The 15347-nt window shown below is 49.3% G+C and overlaps 1 protein-coding gene across 2 annotated transcripts in view; it reads left to right on the forward strand.

The window, feature by feature from the left end:
- Nucleotides 1-2655: 2655 nt before the first annotated feature.
- The window catches only part of SLC44A2 (solute carrier family 44 member 2 (CTL2 blood group)), a 28889-nt gene continuing 16197 nt past the window's right edge, over nt 2656-15347 (forward strand). For both annotated transcript variants that reach the window (XM_082454920.1, XM_082454922.1), the window contains exon 1: nt 2656-2785. In XM_082454920.1, the coding sequence (XP_082311046.1) occupies nt 2755-2785 (31 nt within the window). In that variant the 5' untranslated portion in view covers nt 2656-2754. The remainder of the gene's footprint in view (nt 2786-15347) is intronic.

Genomic DNA, 15347 nt, shown 5'->3' on the forward strand with positions numbered 1-15347 from the left:
CCATATTTTTAAAAAGCTATTTAAAAAACTTTTATTGTGCTATAATATATATTTACCACATAAAATCTGCCATTTTATCCATTTTAAGTGTCCAGTCCAGTAGCATTAAGTACATTCACATTGTTGTACAACCAACACTGCCACCCATTTCCTGAACTCTTGTTCTCTTTTGAAACGGAAACTCTGTCCCCAGTGAGCAATAACTCCCCATCCCCCTCCCTCCATCCCGCGCGGCACGCGGGGTCTTCGCTCTCCAACCAGGGATCGAAACTTCGCCCCCTGCAGTGGAAAGGCAGAGTCCTCACCACTGGACCGCCAGGGGATTCCCACGGAATCTATTTTTTGTTTTTTTTTTTTTATTTAATTTTATTTATTTATTTTTGGCTGCGTTGGGTCTCTGTTGCTGTGTGCGGGCTTTCTCTAGTTGTGGTGAGTGGGCTTCTCATTGCGGTGGCTTCTCTTGTTGCAGAGCACGGGCTCTAGGCGCCCAGGCTTCAGCGGTTGTGGCTCGCGGGCTCTGGAGCGCAGGCTCAGTAGTTGTGGCGCACGGGCTTAGTTGCTCCGCAGCACGTGGGATCTTTCCGGACCAGGGCTCGAACGAACCCGTGTGCCCTGCATTGGCAGGCAGATTGTTAACCACTGCGCCACCAGGGAAGCCCCGGAATCTGTTTTTTGAAATAGAGTTTTCGTTACCCAAGAAACCCTTGAATACTTTCTTCCACTAAAGAGACAGAGAGAAAGATAGATAGAACATGATAGATTAGGAAAAAGTCCCCTTTGCCTCCCCTCCCCCATCCTGGTCCTTCTGACATCCCCTATAAAGTTGAAATCTTTTTCTGTTGTTATGTTAAGATGTGTGCTGTGTGTCTGTTTGATGTATTTCTCTCTCTCTTTCTCCTTCTCATACCAAACGTAACCGACTAAAAACAACTTGCTATTTTTACTCACCAATAGGACCTGAAAGCCTAGCTGAGCTACTCTGCAGGGTTATGGCTGAGGGGTGTGGAGTGTATGTGGAATGTGAAGTTAGCCTTCACGGGTTCAAATTCTTGTTCAGCTCAGTGCTCACTAACTGTGTGTTTGTGGGTAAATTAGTTACCCTCTCTGTGTCACTTTCTGCAGCTGGAAAATGGTTGCAAGGAGTAACACAAAACACTTAATATAATTGCTTAATCTCCCTGTGTCATTTTCCCCAACGGGAAAAAGGTGATAAAGATTTAATGAAAAGCACTTAATACCTCGCCTTATGCTGACTAATCTCCCTATAAACATTTACTCTTGTACTAACCTGCAGGGCCGCCTCCTTCTTTCTTAAACTATTGAGATAGTTCCCACTTTTAAAATGTAACATATATTAAGAAAGGGCAGAAGTCAATTAACTGTGACCAACTGAACCCATCTGTTTAACCACAGTCTTGTTTCTGCCCCCCCAGGAAGTCACCCTATGGCCTTTCCTGCCAATCACTACCAACAGCAAAGGCCCCCTCTGATCCATGTTCCATAGGTTGATTAGCTATGCCTGTTCCAGAACTTCATATCAAAGTCTCTGGCCTTTTTCACTGGGCATAACGTCTTTTTTTTTTTTTTTTTTTTAAGATTCATCCATGCTGTGGCACTTACCAATAATAGTTCATTCCTTCTTCTTGCCGAGGAGTATTCCATGGTATGGATGGACCATAGTTTGACGAACCATTCACCCATTGATGGACACTGGACACTTGGGTTGCTTCAAGCTAGGAGCCATTATGAATAAAGCTATTATAGAGCTGCTATGAACATTTGCATACACATCTTTGCGGGTTTCTTTTCTATTCTTTCTTTTTTTAGTGGTTTTGGTTTTATTTTTCTTGGGTAAATACTTAGGAGTAGAATGTCTGGGTCATATGGTTGATACCCGTTTATAAGAAACTACCAGATCTTTTTTCCGAGTAGTTGTACCATTTTACATTCCCACCAGCAGTGTAGGAGAGCCCCATTTGGTCCAGATACTCACTAACACTTGGTACCCTCAGTATTCTGAGTTAGCTATTCCAGTGGGTATGTAGTGGTGTTATTACCAAGTTTTAATTTGCATTTCCCTGATGACTTCATTCTTCTCATCCATTGTATGGTGTTCTCTTCTGTTGTATTGTGTTGTATGCACCCCTCAATTGGTGGACATACATGTTCTCCACCATTTTTTACAAGAACTCTCAAAACTGCAGGTAACACCTTTTGGCACGTACTCGCCGTGCATATGGTTTCTCCAGGATCAGTGGCAGAGAGGAATCGTATAGGGTGAACACGGTTTGGATTTAATCTTTCTGCCAGAGAACATTCTGACCCACAGCATCAGCTCACCCCGCTTGATGTTACCGAACTCTAAAATTCTTGCCAATCTGATGAATGAAAAAGAGCATCTTTTTGTCTGTTCACTGGCACACAGTCGACACTCAATATCTATCTGGCGAATGAGTGGATGGATAGATGATTGAATGAATGACGACTGCTCCTTGCCCACTAAACGAACCCAGAGGGTCTCTCCAGAGCCCAGATAGGAAACAAAGGTTGGGGCTCCACCCCTTCCCGAGCCCGCCCCCGCCCCTGAGTCCCGCCCCCACCCGCTCGGGACTCCCATTGGTGGGGTCGCGAGAGGATGACCAGGTGGGAGGGGCGGGCCCGGGTCCGGGGCGGGGCGCTGCAGCCCGCGGAGCCTCTCGCCCTGCCGGGCTGGGGTCGCGCTGGCTCAGACTCCCCTCCCCGCCCGCCGCGGCCATGGTGGACGAGCGGAAGGACGGAGCCTACGGTAGGAGCCGCCTCTGGCCCGCGTCCGCCTCTGCTGAGTTCGGGGGCCTTGGTGGGGGGAAACATCCGAGATCTTAAACACCCGCGCTGCAGCTGGGGGCCTCCTGCTTCCCGGCCTTGCATACTGCTCTGCGCCGAGCCCACACCCACCTGCTCCCGCCAGGTCGCCCTGCATCCGCTCTCGGGATCCCCTGCTCCCCCTCCGGCTGATGGGCCGGGACACACGGCGCATGCTCCGCCCGGGGAGGTCCCGTTATCTGGGCGGCTTGATGCAGGGCGGGGGAGGGGAGGCACGGCTACCGGGGCTCGGAAAAGGACCAGGGCCCCAACCTCCCCAAATCCTCCCCTTCCAATTCCCTTTGCCCACTTCTTCCTCTTGCTCACATCCCCCTAGAAGTAGCAGTCCCGGGCTTTCGGCCAGATGGGGAAACTGAGGCAAGACTGGGCAGACCCAATGCTGGGGTGGGAGGCGATCGGGTCTCGCCCGCCGTCTGGGAAGGGCGGAAACAAGAGCGCCACCGGCGAAGGGACAGGAAGGAAACAGGAAACAATTGAGAAACTTTCCCCGCCCTGTGCAAGGAGCCGGGGGTGCTCGCTCCCATTTCGAGGGGTCCCAGCGACAGGGACCCCCTCCTGCGAACCTCTGAGGGCGGCCTTCGCCTCTGGGCCTATGGGATGGGGCAAAGATGAGGCTTCCTCCCCACCCACGCCCTGCAGAGCTTCCCTTCCCAGGGTTCTACGGAGGGGTGTGCGGTCCTCAGTTTCTCTTTTCTCCTTCATTTTGGGTCCCCAGGGCTCAGGTGGGCATACGGCCCATGTGGCACTGCCTTGGGCTAAAGGGGCTCTGCCACCCCTCCTTGTGTGTCTGAAACTTCCTGGAAACTGTGAGACCGAAGGGCCTTGGGGAGGGGGCCGGAAACCGCTCAAAAATAATCAAGAAAAACGAGCTGGCTAGAGCTGTGCCTCCCTCCCCCCAGGGACTGTGGCCTTCAGAGGCTGCAAAGAGAGACAGATAGGGGAGGCTGGGCTCTCCCCGCCCAGCCCAGCCAACAGCCTGGCAACTGCACAGCCTCTCCCCTCTCTGCTTGAAGCTGCCAGCCCAGACCTCCTGAGGGGCCCCCTTGCTCTTGGTTTTGGCCCAAGCTCCAGACCCTGTGGCTGCCCGTGCTGTGCGCCCCTTCGGTGTGGCTGGCTGTCTCTGATCTGGGATTCTCTGCCTGGGGTCCTGCCTGCCTGTGGGCAGCACCTGAGGGATCTTTGGTCTCCCTGAGGCAAGCCTGGGGGCAGAGTGGACAATGATATGATTCACCCAGCCTTAAATTTGGCCAAAGGGAGCCAGCCATGCATGGTCTTGCCAGGAACACGCTGGAGACAGGGGACCTATGTGCCCAACAGACCTTGTGCTGGGCACTAGAAGCACATTCCATCGACAAATATGTATTGAGCATCCTTCAGGCACTGTCTAGACACGGAGAACACAGCAGTCAACAGAGTGGAAAAATTCTTGAATAAATAGGTAATTTTAGGTAGGGGTGTGTGTGTGTGTGTGGTGGGGGGAGGATCATCTGGGATTATTTTAGGTGACCAAGGGCTGGAGGTTGAGCCAGCCATGGGAAGATTTAAGCAAAATGTGGCAGAGGGAACAGCAAACAAACCACACAGTTGCTTAATTATTTCTGTCTGTGAGGCCGGAGAGTGTGATATGGAGACTTCAGCTGGGTCTTGCAGCCAGGCCCTCACCTCCTCCAGAGGGGCCACATGGCTTGAATCCTCAGAGTGGGCGGGGGGGGGGACATGTCTTGCTTAGTTTGTAAGTAGTCCATTCTCATCAGAACCAAAAACCTAGGGCCCTTGCTCTGCCCTGTGAAGTCCCTGCCAGATAACGAGATTTCCTTTGGGAACAGTGTGCTTTGGAAAGAGTGGCTCACAAATCCTCCCCTGTACCCCAGTGCCTTCCCATCAGTCATTGTGAATTTAGTGGGTGATATCAGACAGACATAGGCTCAAATCGTGGTTGGTTCTGATACATACAAGCTGTGTGGCCATGTGCGAGTTGGTGACCTCTCTGAGACTCTGTATCCTCGTCTGTAGGGCTGGGCAGACTGTACTGGCTGGTGGGAAGTGTTTTGCACAGTGCCTGGTAAGCTGTACGTGCTCAGGAGGGCTCTGGGACTGGTGATACTGGGGACATGGATTTTTCCATGAGCTGCTGGAGAAGCAGCCCTATCTGTTGAGGCACATACTTGGACAAGACTGGGCAGGACAGAAAGCTCCTTCCCTATCAGACACCATATCTAGAGGAAGGCAGCATCTCTGAGGAAACCAGGAAATGGCTCTTGACCCCGACGGATGTCAGCAAGGGGCACTGCCATCCTTCCCAGCCCACTCTTGGCATGAGCAGTATGGAAAAAGATTCTAGAACCTAAAACAATAGACTCTGATGGGGTTCGGGGACTGGGAAAAAAGTCATGGTGCTTGTTTTAAAAGCAGATTCCATGGCTCATTCGCTAGAGAGTTCAACTCAGCCAGCAGTAGGGCTCTGGCATCTGAATTGTTAAAAATATTGTGGAAGAGGGTATTGTTAATTGTAACTTTTTGCAGGGGAAGAGATAATACATTCACATGCTTCAAAAAACAAAAGATACAAGCTTTATCGTGAAAAATCTCCCTCTTGCTCCCTCTCCCAACATCACACTCCCTTCTTGGGATGCATCAGTATTACAACATCTTGTGTTTTCTTCCAAACAAAGTCTAGGCCTTAGACCTTTGCATGCAATTATGTACGTATTCTTTGTTTAGTGGCTTTGTTCCCCTTTTACAAAAATGTCAGCAAATCCCTAGAGTACTAGCTTCATGAGGCAAGAAGGCATGTCTGTTTGGTTTGAAGGTGTATCCACAGTGCCTGGCACATAGCACATAGTAGGTGCTCAACAAATATTTGTCGAATGAAAAGGTGTTTGTTTCACATCGTGTTGCTTTTTTTTTCCTTTTTCTTTTTTTTTTTAATTAATTAATTTATTTTTTTATTTTTGGCTGTGTTGGGTCTTTGTTTCTGTGCAAGGACTTTCTCTAGTTGTGGCAACCGGGGGTCACTCTTCATCGCGGTGCGCGGGCCTCTCACTATCGCGGCCTCTCTTGTTGCGGAGCATAGGCTCCAGACGCGCAGGCTCAGTAGTTGTGGCTCACGGGCGTAGCTGCTCCGCGGCATGTGGGATCTTCCCAGACCAGGGCCCGAACCCGCGTCCCCTGCATTAGCAGGCAGACTCCCAACCACTGCGCCACCAGGGAAGCCCCCTTTTTCTTAATATATGTTGGAGATGATCCCTTTCTCATATCAGCACCTGGAAACCCTCCTCAATCTTTGCTGATGGTTGCATTAAGCTGTGCATTTGTGGGTGGACCCTCTTATATTGAACCAATCAAGGGGAATATTTTAAACATTTTTGTTAAGATGAAATTTCATTGTATTTATTTAATATATTTTGGCCCTGCCGTGCAGCTTGCAGGATCTCAGTTCCCCGACCAGGGATCAAATCTGGGCCATGGCAGTGACAGCACCAAATCCTAACCACTAGGCCACCAGAGAACTCCCTAAAGTTTTTATTGAAGTAGAAAATTCATACGTAAAAGGGTATAGATTCTAAATGTATGAGGTAACCAGCACCTAGATCAGGTAAAAAATATTACCAGCTTCCTGAATCCCCTCATGCCCAAGGAGGGCCTATCATTATTAATATTTTTTTAAAAATTTTTGTGGTAAAATACATAACATAAAATTTACCATCTAAACCATTTTTAAGGGTACAGCTCAGTAGTATAAGGTATTGTTATTACATTGTTGCACTGTGGCCTGTTTTTGTAAAGCCAATGGACTAAGAATGGCTCTTGTATTTTTAAAGGGTTCTTAGAAGAAGAATATGTGATAGAGGTGACATCTGAACCAGAAAGCTTAAAATTTTTAATACCTGGCCCTTAGAAAAAATTTGCAGATCTCTGGTAAGAACCTTCCCATCACCGCAGAAAGTTCTCTCCTGCCCCTTCCCAGTCAATCCCCAATGGGAGAATAATAATAATAATTATTATTATTATCTTGACCACACCACACAGCTTGCGGGATCTTAGTTCCCCTACCAGGGATTGAACCTGGGCCACGGTAGTGAAAGTGCCAAGTCCTAACCACTGGACCACCAGGGCATTCCCAGGGAGGATTATTTTTAAACAGAATTTAAAGTTCTTTTATAACAAAATTAATATATTCTCTCTGCTGGGCTGGGGGTAGGGGCTGAAAATTAAAAATAAGCCCTCAACCGCACAGAAGATTTTAGCTTTCCAAGTGAAAGAACCCTTCACATACCCTCAGCTAGCTGTCCTCACCCCAGAGGTAAGACAGCCAAGAAAACTCTTTCCAGAGCTTAGACTATTTATTTCTGTGTGTATGTGTGGCATCTGTATCTTTTTTAAGCCTCCTCAGGCTGGTTTAATGAGACAGGGTACTGTTCCTAGCGTGGGCTACTATGTTGCCTTGTGAGATGAAGAAACTTGCAGTTGCAAAACAATGTCTAATTATGTTAGTTTGTGAAATAGCAAAGTGGGGAACAGGGTGTGTAACAAAACAGGGGGGATGAGGGATAACCATCTAGAAATCTGCTTAGGTATGTGCCCTGTGGACAGCATCTAGAAGGGAAACCAGTGAGAGGAATACCCCAGGGAGAGGAAGTGAAGGCTCTGGGCCGGGGGTGAGAGGGAGAGGGATTTTTCTTAGTCCAAAGGCTTGTTCTGCCTGAAGTTGTTTTTTTGTTTTAATCTTGATAAGCATACAGGTTACTTAACATAAGCAAGTGCATTCATAACTTCCTTCAGCAAACATTTATTGTGCAGGTACCATGTGCCAGGTTCTGTCCTAGACCCTGGAGACCCAGCACTTGTCAAGCTGAAATTGTAGAAAGGAACCCAGACAAGATACTAAGGTGAATGGAGAAAATTCTCACAATGTCAGAGAAGGTGCTCTGGAGAAAAGTGTAGCAGGAAGGAGGGATAGGAGTGATCTATAGGGCCTGGAAGCAGGGTTTAAAATTTCAAACAGGATCAGAGAAGGTCATCCTGAGGTGACCAGAGGAGTGAGAAAGGGAGCTGTATAGAATGTTTCAGGTAGTGGGCAAGGCATGTGCAAAGGCCCTGGGGCTGGAGCGTGTCTGGTGTGTTTGAGGAGCAGCCAAGAGGCGCATGTGGCTGGAGTGGAGAGATCAAGGGGGTATAATGGGATTCTGTTCTTTTTTTTTTTTTTTTTGGCCGTGCCACATGACTTACAGAATCTTAGTTCCCCAACCAGGGATTGAACCTGGGCAGTGAAAGCGTGGAGTCCTAAGCACTGGACCACTGGACTGCCAGGGAATTCCCTGGGCTTCTGTGCTGAGAGAGGTGGGAGTCATTGAGTTCTGAGCAGAGAAGGGACCTAGCCTGACTCAGGGGTTCACAGGTACCCCCTGGCCTTTCTGGGGTGCAATGGCAGAAGCCAGGAAACCAGGCCAGAGGTGATAGCACTAGTCAAGGGACATGAATCGCCTTGTACCAAGGTGCTAAATAAATGAACACATCTACAAAAAAGTTAAGCAGAATTCTGACTCTCAGCCAGGTTCTGGAACCCAGGATTGGCTCCGTTGCGGTTCCAGCTCCATTCTTCTAGCTCTGTACTAGCAGAGACCTTTAGTATCCCTGAACCTTTCATATCTGTACCTTTTGCATATCTGAGCCTCAATTTCTCCATCCAGAAAATGGGGTTAATGACAGTATCAGCTCCCTCTCGGGGCTGCCTCAAAGGTTCAGTGAACTCATGTGGGTATAGCACTTAGCTCAGAGCTGGGTCTACAGTAAATGCCTAGTTAATCGGAGTTATTCACAGAGCACACAGTTCAAGAGCATGGTATAGATAACCAACAAGGACGTACTGTATAGCACAGGGAACTCTGCTCAATACTCTGTAATAACCTAAATGGGAAAAGAATTTGAAAAAGAATAGATACGGGTATATGTATAATGGAATCACTCCGCTGTACACCTGAAACTAACACAACATTGTTAATCAACTATACTCCAATATAAAATAAAAATTGAGGGAATTCCCTGGCAGTCCAGTGGTTAGGACTCTGCGCTCTCACTGCCAAGGGAGGGCCTGGGTTCGATCCCTGGTCAGGGAACTAAGATCCCACAAGCCTCGCAGTGTGGCCAAAAAAAAAAAAAAAATTGAAAAAATTTTTGGAAAAAAAAAAAAAAGAGCATGGTGTCAGGACCAGAGTTCAAAATCTCAGCTCCTGCCCGCTGTGTGATTTCAGACAAGTCACAAAGCATCTCTGTGCCTCCATTTCTTCATTGTGCCATCTGCCCTCAGAGCCTCGTTGAAAGGATAAAATGGATTCCTAGAAGGAAATATCTGCTTTGGTGCCCGGCATACAGTAGGTGCTCTGTCTTTGGTCCTATCATGGTGGCCAGTAGAATCACTTCTAGCTTTCCTACCCCACCCTTTTGTCAAAGGGATTTTTCTGGGCAGCTGGGATGCCCATTACCCAGGCAGAGATTTCTGGGAAGGCAGTGGTGAGCTGGCCTGGCTGCATGGGCGAGGCCTTTGGCCATTGCAGGCCTTGGGGACTTGGCCTGTATCCAGAGGCCTCAGTCTGGGTAGCACTTGATGTTCTGGCATGAGCATCGTGACTGGGTAGCCTGTATCTGTTTCCTTATCTCCTACACCCACTGAACTGGGTGCGCTGGCCTTCGTACTCAGCAAGGCTGGGACCCAACGGCCGCCTCCCCTCCCCGATCCTGGTCTAACGGTCCAACTTTCCCATGCCTTCTCTCCCACCATTGTCACATCTTTAGCTCTGCCTCTCCCAGTATCTGCCCCCAAAAGGCCTGGGTTGGAGCCAGAGGGACCTTGGTTTGATTCAGAGCTCCATCCCTCACCAGCTATGTGGTCTGAGCACGTGGCCTCAGTTTGCCCCCTCTGTCAAATGGTACCGTGCTCCTGGTTAGCATTTCTTTTCTCTTATGTTTTGTTTTCTTTTGGCCGTGCCGTGGCTTGCGGGATTTTAGTTCCCTGACCAAGGATCAAACCCAAGCCCTCGGCAGTGAAAGCGAGTCCCAACCACTGGACCACCAGGGAATTCCCCTGGTTACCATTTCTTAAAGCCTTGTACCCCAGACCTGTGCTAAGTGCTTTTTGAGCACCAAGCCCTGGCAACAGCTACCAGTAAATGCAAGGATGAGTCCCATTCTCCACACAGGAAAACGTTAGCCTGGAGAGGGAAAGGGCTTGTCAATTTCCTCACCCACATTGCCGGGAATGAATGACATGCCTTTACCACTGCCTGTTGTTATAAGCAGAGCATATGAAACATGCTGGCACAGACTTGGGCTCAACACGTGTGGGTTCATGGCTTAGAGACCAGGGGGCAGCGAACTTCTGTAAAGGGCCAGAGAGTCAATATTTTCACATACAATCTATGCCTGCTACTCGAGTCTGCCATAGACCACAGACAACATGAAAGCAAGCAGCCATCAACAGTAAGAAAACAGGGACTTCCCTGGTGGCGCAGCGGTTAAGAATCCGCCTGCTACTGCAGGGGACATGGGTTCGAGCCCTGGTCTGGGAAGATCCCACATGACGCGGAGCAGCTAAGCCTGTGCGCCACAGCTACTGAGCCTGTGCTCTAGAGCCCGTGAGACACAACTATTGAGCCCTCGTGCCACAGCTACTGAACCCCGCGTGCTTAGAGCCCGTGCTCTGCAACAAGGGAAGCCACCGCAATGAGAAGCACATGCACTGCAATGAAGAGTAGCCTCTGCTTGCCACAATTAGAGAAAGCCTGGGCACAGCAACGAAGACCCAATGCAGCCAAAAATAAATAAAATAAATTTATTTAAAAATAATATGAAAGCGAATGAGCATGGCTGTGTGCCAAGCAAACTTGATTTATAGCCACTGACATTTGAGTTTCACATGACAAAATAGTCTTCCTTTGATGTTTTTCAGCCACTTAATGGAAAGACCATTCCTAGTGCTGAGCCATATGAAAACATGGTGGATGGATTTGCCCCACAGGGGGACGGATGGTTTGTCAACCCCTGGCCTAAATGGTTAAGACACCGTGGTAGGGACTTCCCTGGCGGTCCAGTGGTTAAGACTTCACCTTCCAGTGCAGGGGGTGTGGGTTCAATCCCTGGTCGGGGAGCTAAGATCCCACATGCTTTGCGGCCAGAAAACCAAAACAGAAAACAGAAACAGTATTGTAACAAGTTCAATAAAGACTTTAAAACTGGTCCACGTCAAAAGAAAAAAAACATCTTAAAAAAAAAAAGACACTGTGGTAGGCAGGATAATGGTTCCCCCAAAGACGTCCATGTCCTAATTCCTGGAACCTATGAATATGTTACCATACACGGCATAAGGCACTTTGCAGATGGGACTAAATTTAGGATCTTGAGATGGGGAGATTATTCTGGATTATCCAGGTGGCCCCAAGGACAAGGGTCCTTGTAAAGAAAAGAGGGGGACTTCCCTGGCTGTCCAGTGGTTAAGTCTCTGCGCTTCCACTGCAGGGTGCGTGGGTTCGATCCCTGGTCAGGGAACTAAGATCCTGCATGCCACGCGGTGTGGCCAAAAAGAAGAAGAAAAGAGGGAGGCAGGGGAGTCAGAGGAGGAGGTGTAGCAATGGAAGCGGATGTGGGCTTAATGAGAATGCTGGCTTTGAGGATGGAGGAGGAGGCCACGAGCCAAGGAATGAGGGGGGTTTCTAGAAGCTGGAATAGGCAAGGAAATGCAGCCCGGCCAGCACCCTGATTTTAGCCTAGTGAGATTGACTTTGGACGTCTGATCTCTAGAACCATAAGATAATAAATTTGTGTTTTGAGCCACCAAGTTGGTGTTAATTACTTACAGCAGCCATAGAATAACTCAGGAGCTGGGTGGCCCAGCTCTGTTGCTCACCATCTTTGTAGCCACCAGCATGTGTTTCTCTCTGGGCCTCAGTTTCCACATCTGTCAAATGGGGGTAATGATGGGATCAACCTCACAAAGTTGCTATAAGGGTGAGCTGAGGTAAACCGTGTAACGTTCCAGAAAAGTGCCTGGCACACAGTAAACGGGTCAGAAATATGGAGGCACTGGGGGCATTCTACTGCTATTATTTTGTAGCATTTTTGCAAAAATTCAGCAAGTTTCCATCATCAGGCTCAATGATCAAACCATTAGTATTTGCCTTGCCCCTCCCTCCGTCCCCACTTGGCTAATGTTAAAATGAGAGCTAATGGAACCCATTAGATGACAGTACCATTGTTCCCTCTTATATTTCCTGAGCCACCCACAAGGCAACGCCCTGAGCCAAGGCTACACCAGGTGCCTCTCTCTGCTTCTTTAGTTCCATCTTAAAGAGGGATAACTCAAGTTCACACAGCAAGGCCATAGCCCATCTGTCCCATCCACGGCCACCAATTTCCCTGAGAGCTGAGACTTCTCCATGTGTCTTCCCCTCCCCAGCCTGGCCTCGTCATGCTCCTGCTCAAACACCCTCAGTGGCTCCCACTCATTCATCAAAACTGGAGTAGGGACTGACCACTTGTTGCTAGGTGACTGGGGGAGCCACTTCCTCTCCGTGAGCCTCGGTTTCCTCCGCTGTAGAATTGATTGTTGTGTTTTGGCTGCACCGTGCGGCTTGTGGGATCTTAGATCCCCGACCAGGGATTGAACCTGGGCCCTCGGCAGTGAAAGCGCGGAGTCCTAACCACTGGACCGCCAGGGAACTCCCTAAAACGGGTTGTTGATAGGATCACCCGTATTGTAAAGAGCTCTGCGCCAGTGTCTGAAAGATATTCCTTGGTTCTTAACCGCTGGACTGCCAGGGAAGTCCCAGCCCCAGCTGTTCTTATCTGATGGTTCCCACTCTGCCAGTTTGGCTGACATAAGAAACTTCCGGCGCTCCTTTCTCTCTTCCCCCACCCACCTTACCCGTCTCACCTGCTATCAGATGGTAGAAATATGCTCTTGTGTTTTCCCATCCTACTTGTCATAGTTTTGAGTTTTATATAGTTGCATGATTAATCCATGTGGAATTTGTTTTGCTATGTGGTGGGAGTGGAGTTAACTTTATTTTCTTCCAAATGAGCAGTCAAGGCTAGTGACTGATTTATCCTTTCCCTGCCAACTGGAAATTCCACATTTATCATGTATTCAATTCTTATATGTATAAAATTCAAAAATTAATTTTTTTAAATACGTGCACCCGGAAAACTCTAAGCTGCATTTTTATTTTCAGTTTTAGCTATATTATACATGGATTATATATCGTGGTTATTCGTTTAACAAACTCTGACTGAGTGCCTGTCTTGTGCCAGATGCTATGCTGGGCGCTGGGGGCAAAGTTATGAACAAAACAGACATAAATCCCTGCCCTTGTGCAGCAAACAGACATGGGGGCAGACAATAAACAGTCAATGTGTAAATGAGTCAGAAACAAAATAAAATAGGGTAACAGGAGAGAAGGGGGAAAGGGTGCTGTTTTATTTATTTTTTTAAAAAATTTATTTACTTTATTTATTTTTATTTTTGCCTGCATTGGGTCTTCGTTGCTGTGCGCAGGCTTTCTTGCGTCGAGCGAGGGCTACTCTTTGTTGCGGTGCGCGGGCTTCTCATTGTGGTGGCTTCTCTTGTTGCCGAGCACGGGCTCCAGGCTCGCGGGTTCGGTAGTTGTAGCGCACGGGCTTAGTTGCTCCGCGGCATGTGGGATCTTCCCAGACCAGGGCTCGAACCCGTGTCCCCTGCATTGGCAGGAGGATTCTTAACCCCTTCCTCACCAGGGAAGCCCCAAGGGTGCTGTTTTAGACAGGATGGTCAGAGAAAGCCTCTCTGAGGAGGTGATGTTTGAGCTTGAAGAAGGTGGAGCCAAACAGCTGTCTCAGGGAAGAGCTTTCTGGGGAGAGGGAACAGCCAGAGCAAAGGTCCTGAGGTGAGACTGTGCCTGGTGAGTTATAGTCTAATCAGGGGGGGACATGGGCTGGTGGTGGCCTGGGTGAGGGCAAGTCCACCATCCTCCTGGGCAACAGATGCCCATTGAAGGAGACCCAGCCCAAGCTCCCCCGATTTTTTTGCTGGAATATTTTGAGGGTTGAAATTCAAAAAGGAAAAAAATATAAATACATCATTCTTTTCTCAAAAAATTTAAAAATTTTTCCACGTTAGAACGGTTGCTATACTAGTGTTTGTCTCCTATTTAGAAGTAGACGGTTAGATGGCAAATAGAATTTCATGACATTTTGTGAAGCCCTCATGGTCAAAACCTTTAATAAATGTGAAAAAGTTTAAAAAGCAGTGTACAGTGTACCCAGTATAACCTACAGTATAACCAGGGTGCCAGTGAGGCTGGAACGGAGCAAGGAAAGGGGAGAGTGGGACGGGGTGAAGGCAGGGAGGACGGGACAGGGCAGAGCAGGCAGGGCCTTGTGGGAATGGTGAGGAGTTGGGCTTTTCCTCAGAGTGAGATGGGAGCCATAGAGGGTTCAGGGCAGAGGAGGGAGTGCCCTGACTCGGGTGTTCACAGGCTCCTCTGGCCCCTGTGGGGGAATGGACAGTGGGGGACAAGTGTGGGAGCTGAGAGACCAGGGTGGAGGCACCTGCACTGTCCAGGCAGGAGACGACAGCCGTGTGACAAGGGTGGGAGCCAAACAGGGGGTGAGAGTGGTTGGATCCTGAATAGATTCTGAAGGCAAAGCTGATGTGAAGCAAAGAGAGAGGTGTCCCAGGTTTCCAGCCTGAGCACTCAGGAGGACGGAGCAGCTTGGGGGACAATGGGGGCTCGATGTGGTCATGCTGAGTGGGAGGTGCCCATGAGACCCCCATGTAGGGTGCTGGGGGGCAGGTGTCACAGGGTCGTGCTGCTCAGGAGTGAGGCCCTCCCCAGGGACCCCTGGGTCCCTCCCCAGGGACCCATATTTGAGCATCATCAGGGTGGAACTGGTGGCTGAAGGCCGGAGTTTGCAAGAGTGTCCCCCGGGGACCTAGCGTATCTGGGAAGAGAGAGGCTGTGGCCTGGGCACTGCTTGCACTGGGTGGGGTGGGACCAGCCGGCCTTTGGGCTGGCAGGGACCGTGGCAACCACAGGGCTACTTTGGGAGGCCTGGTCACCCAAGGGCATGGCTTGGAGCCTTGGGCCTCGCCTGTTTGCTGAAGCCTGTGGGCCAGGGGGCAGGTGGGGCCTCCACAGCTAGAAGCCACTGGGGGGGGTGGTGTGACATTTCTCTAGGGACAAGCTGAGTTGGTGACCAGAGTCCCATCAGGGGGTGCCTGACTCTGAAGCAACAGGTACGATTATTGAGCACCAACTGTTCTCTTATAACCCCATGCTGGCTGTATGCTCCACACTGGATAGCTCTTCCTGCTGACTATACCCTGACGCCGACTGTATCATGCCACGTCACCTGTAGAGCTGGTTGTACTATGAAGTATACAACTGGCTCCAAGGGCTGTTGGGAGATGCAGTTTGAACAGGCACATGATCAAGAGAGTATACAGCTGGCGCAGG

This window comes from Balaenoptera physalus, assembly GCF_965194825.1.
Source record: "Balaenoptera physalus genome assembly, chromosome: 3".
NCBI classification, from domain to species: Eukaryota; Metazoa; Chordata; class Mammalia; order Artiodactyla; family Balaenopteridae; genus Balaenoptera; species Balaenoptera physalus.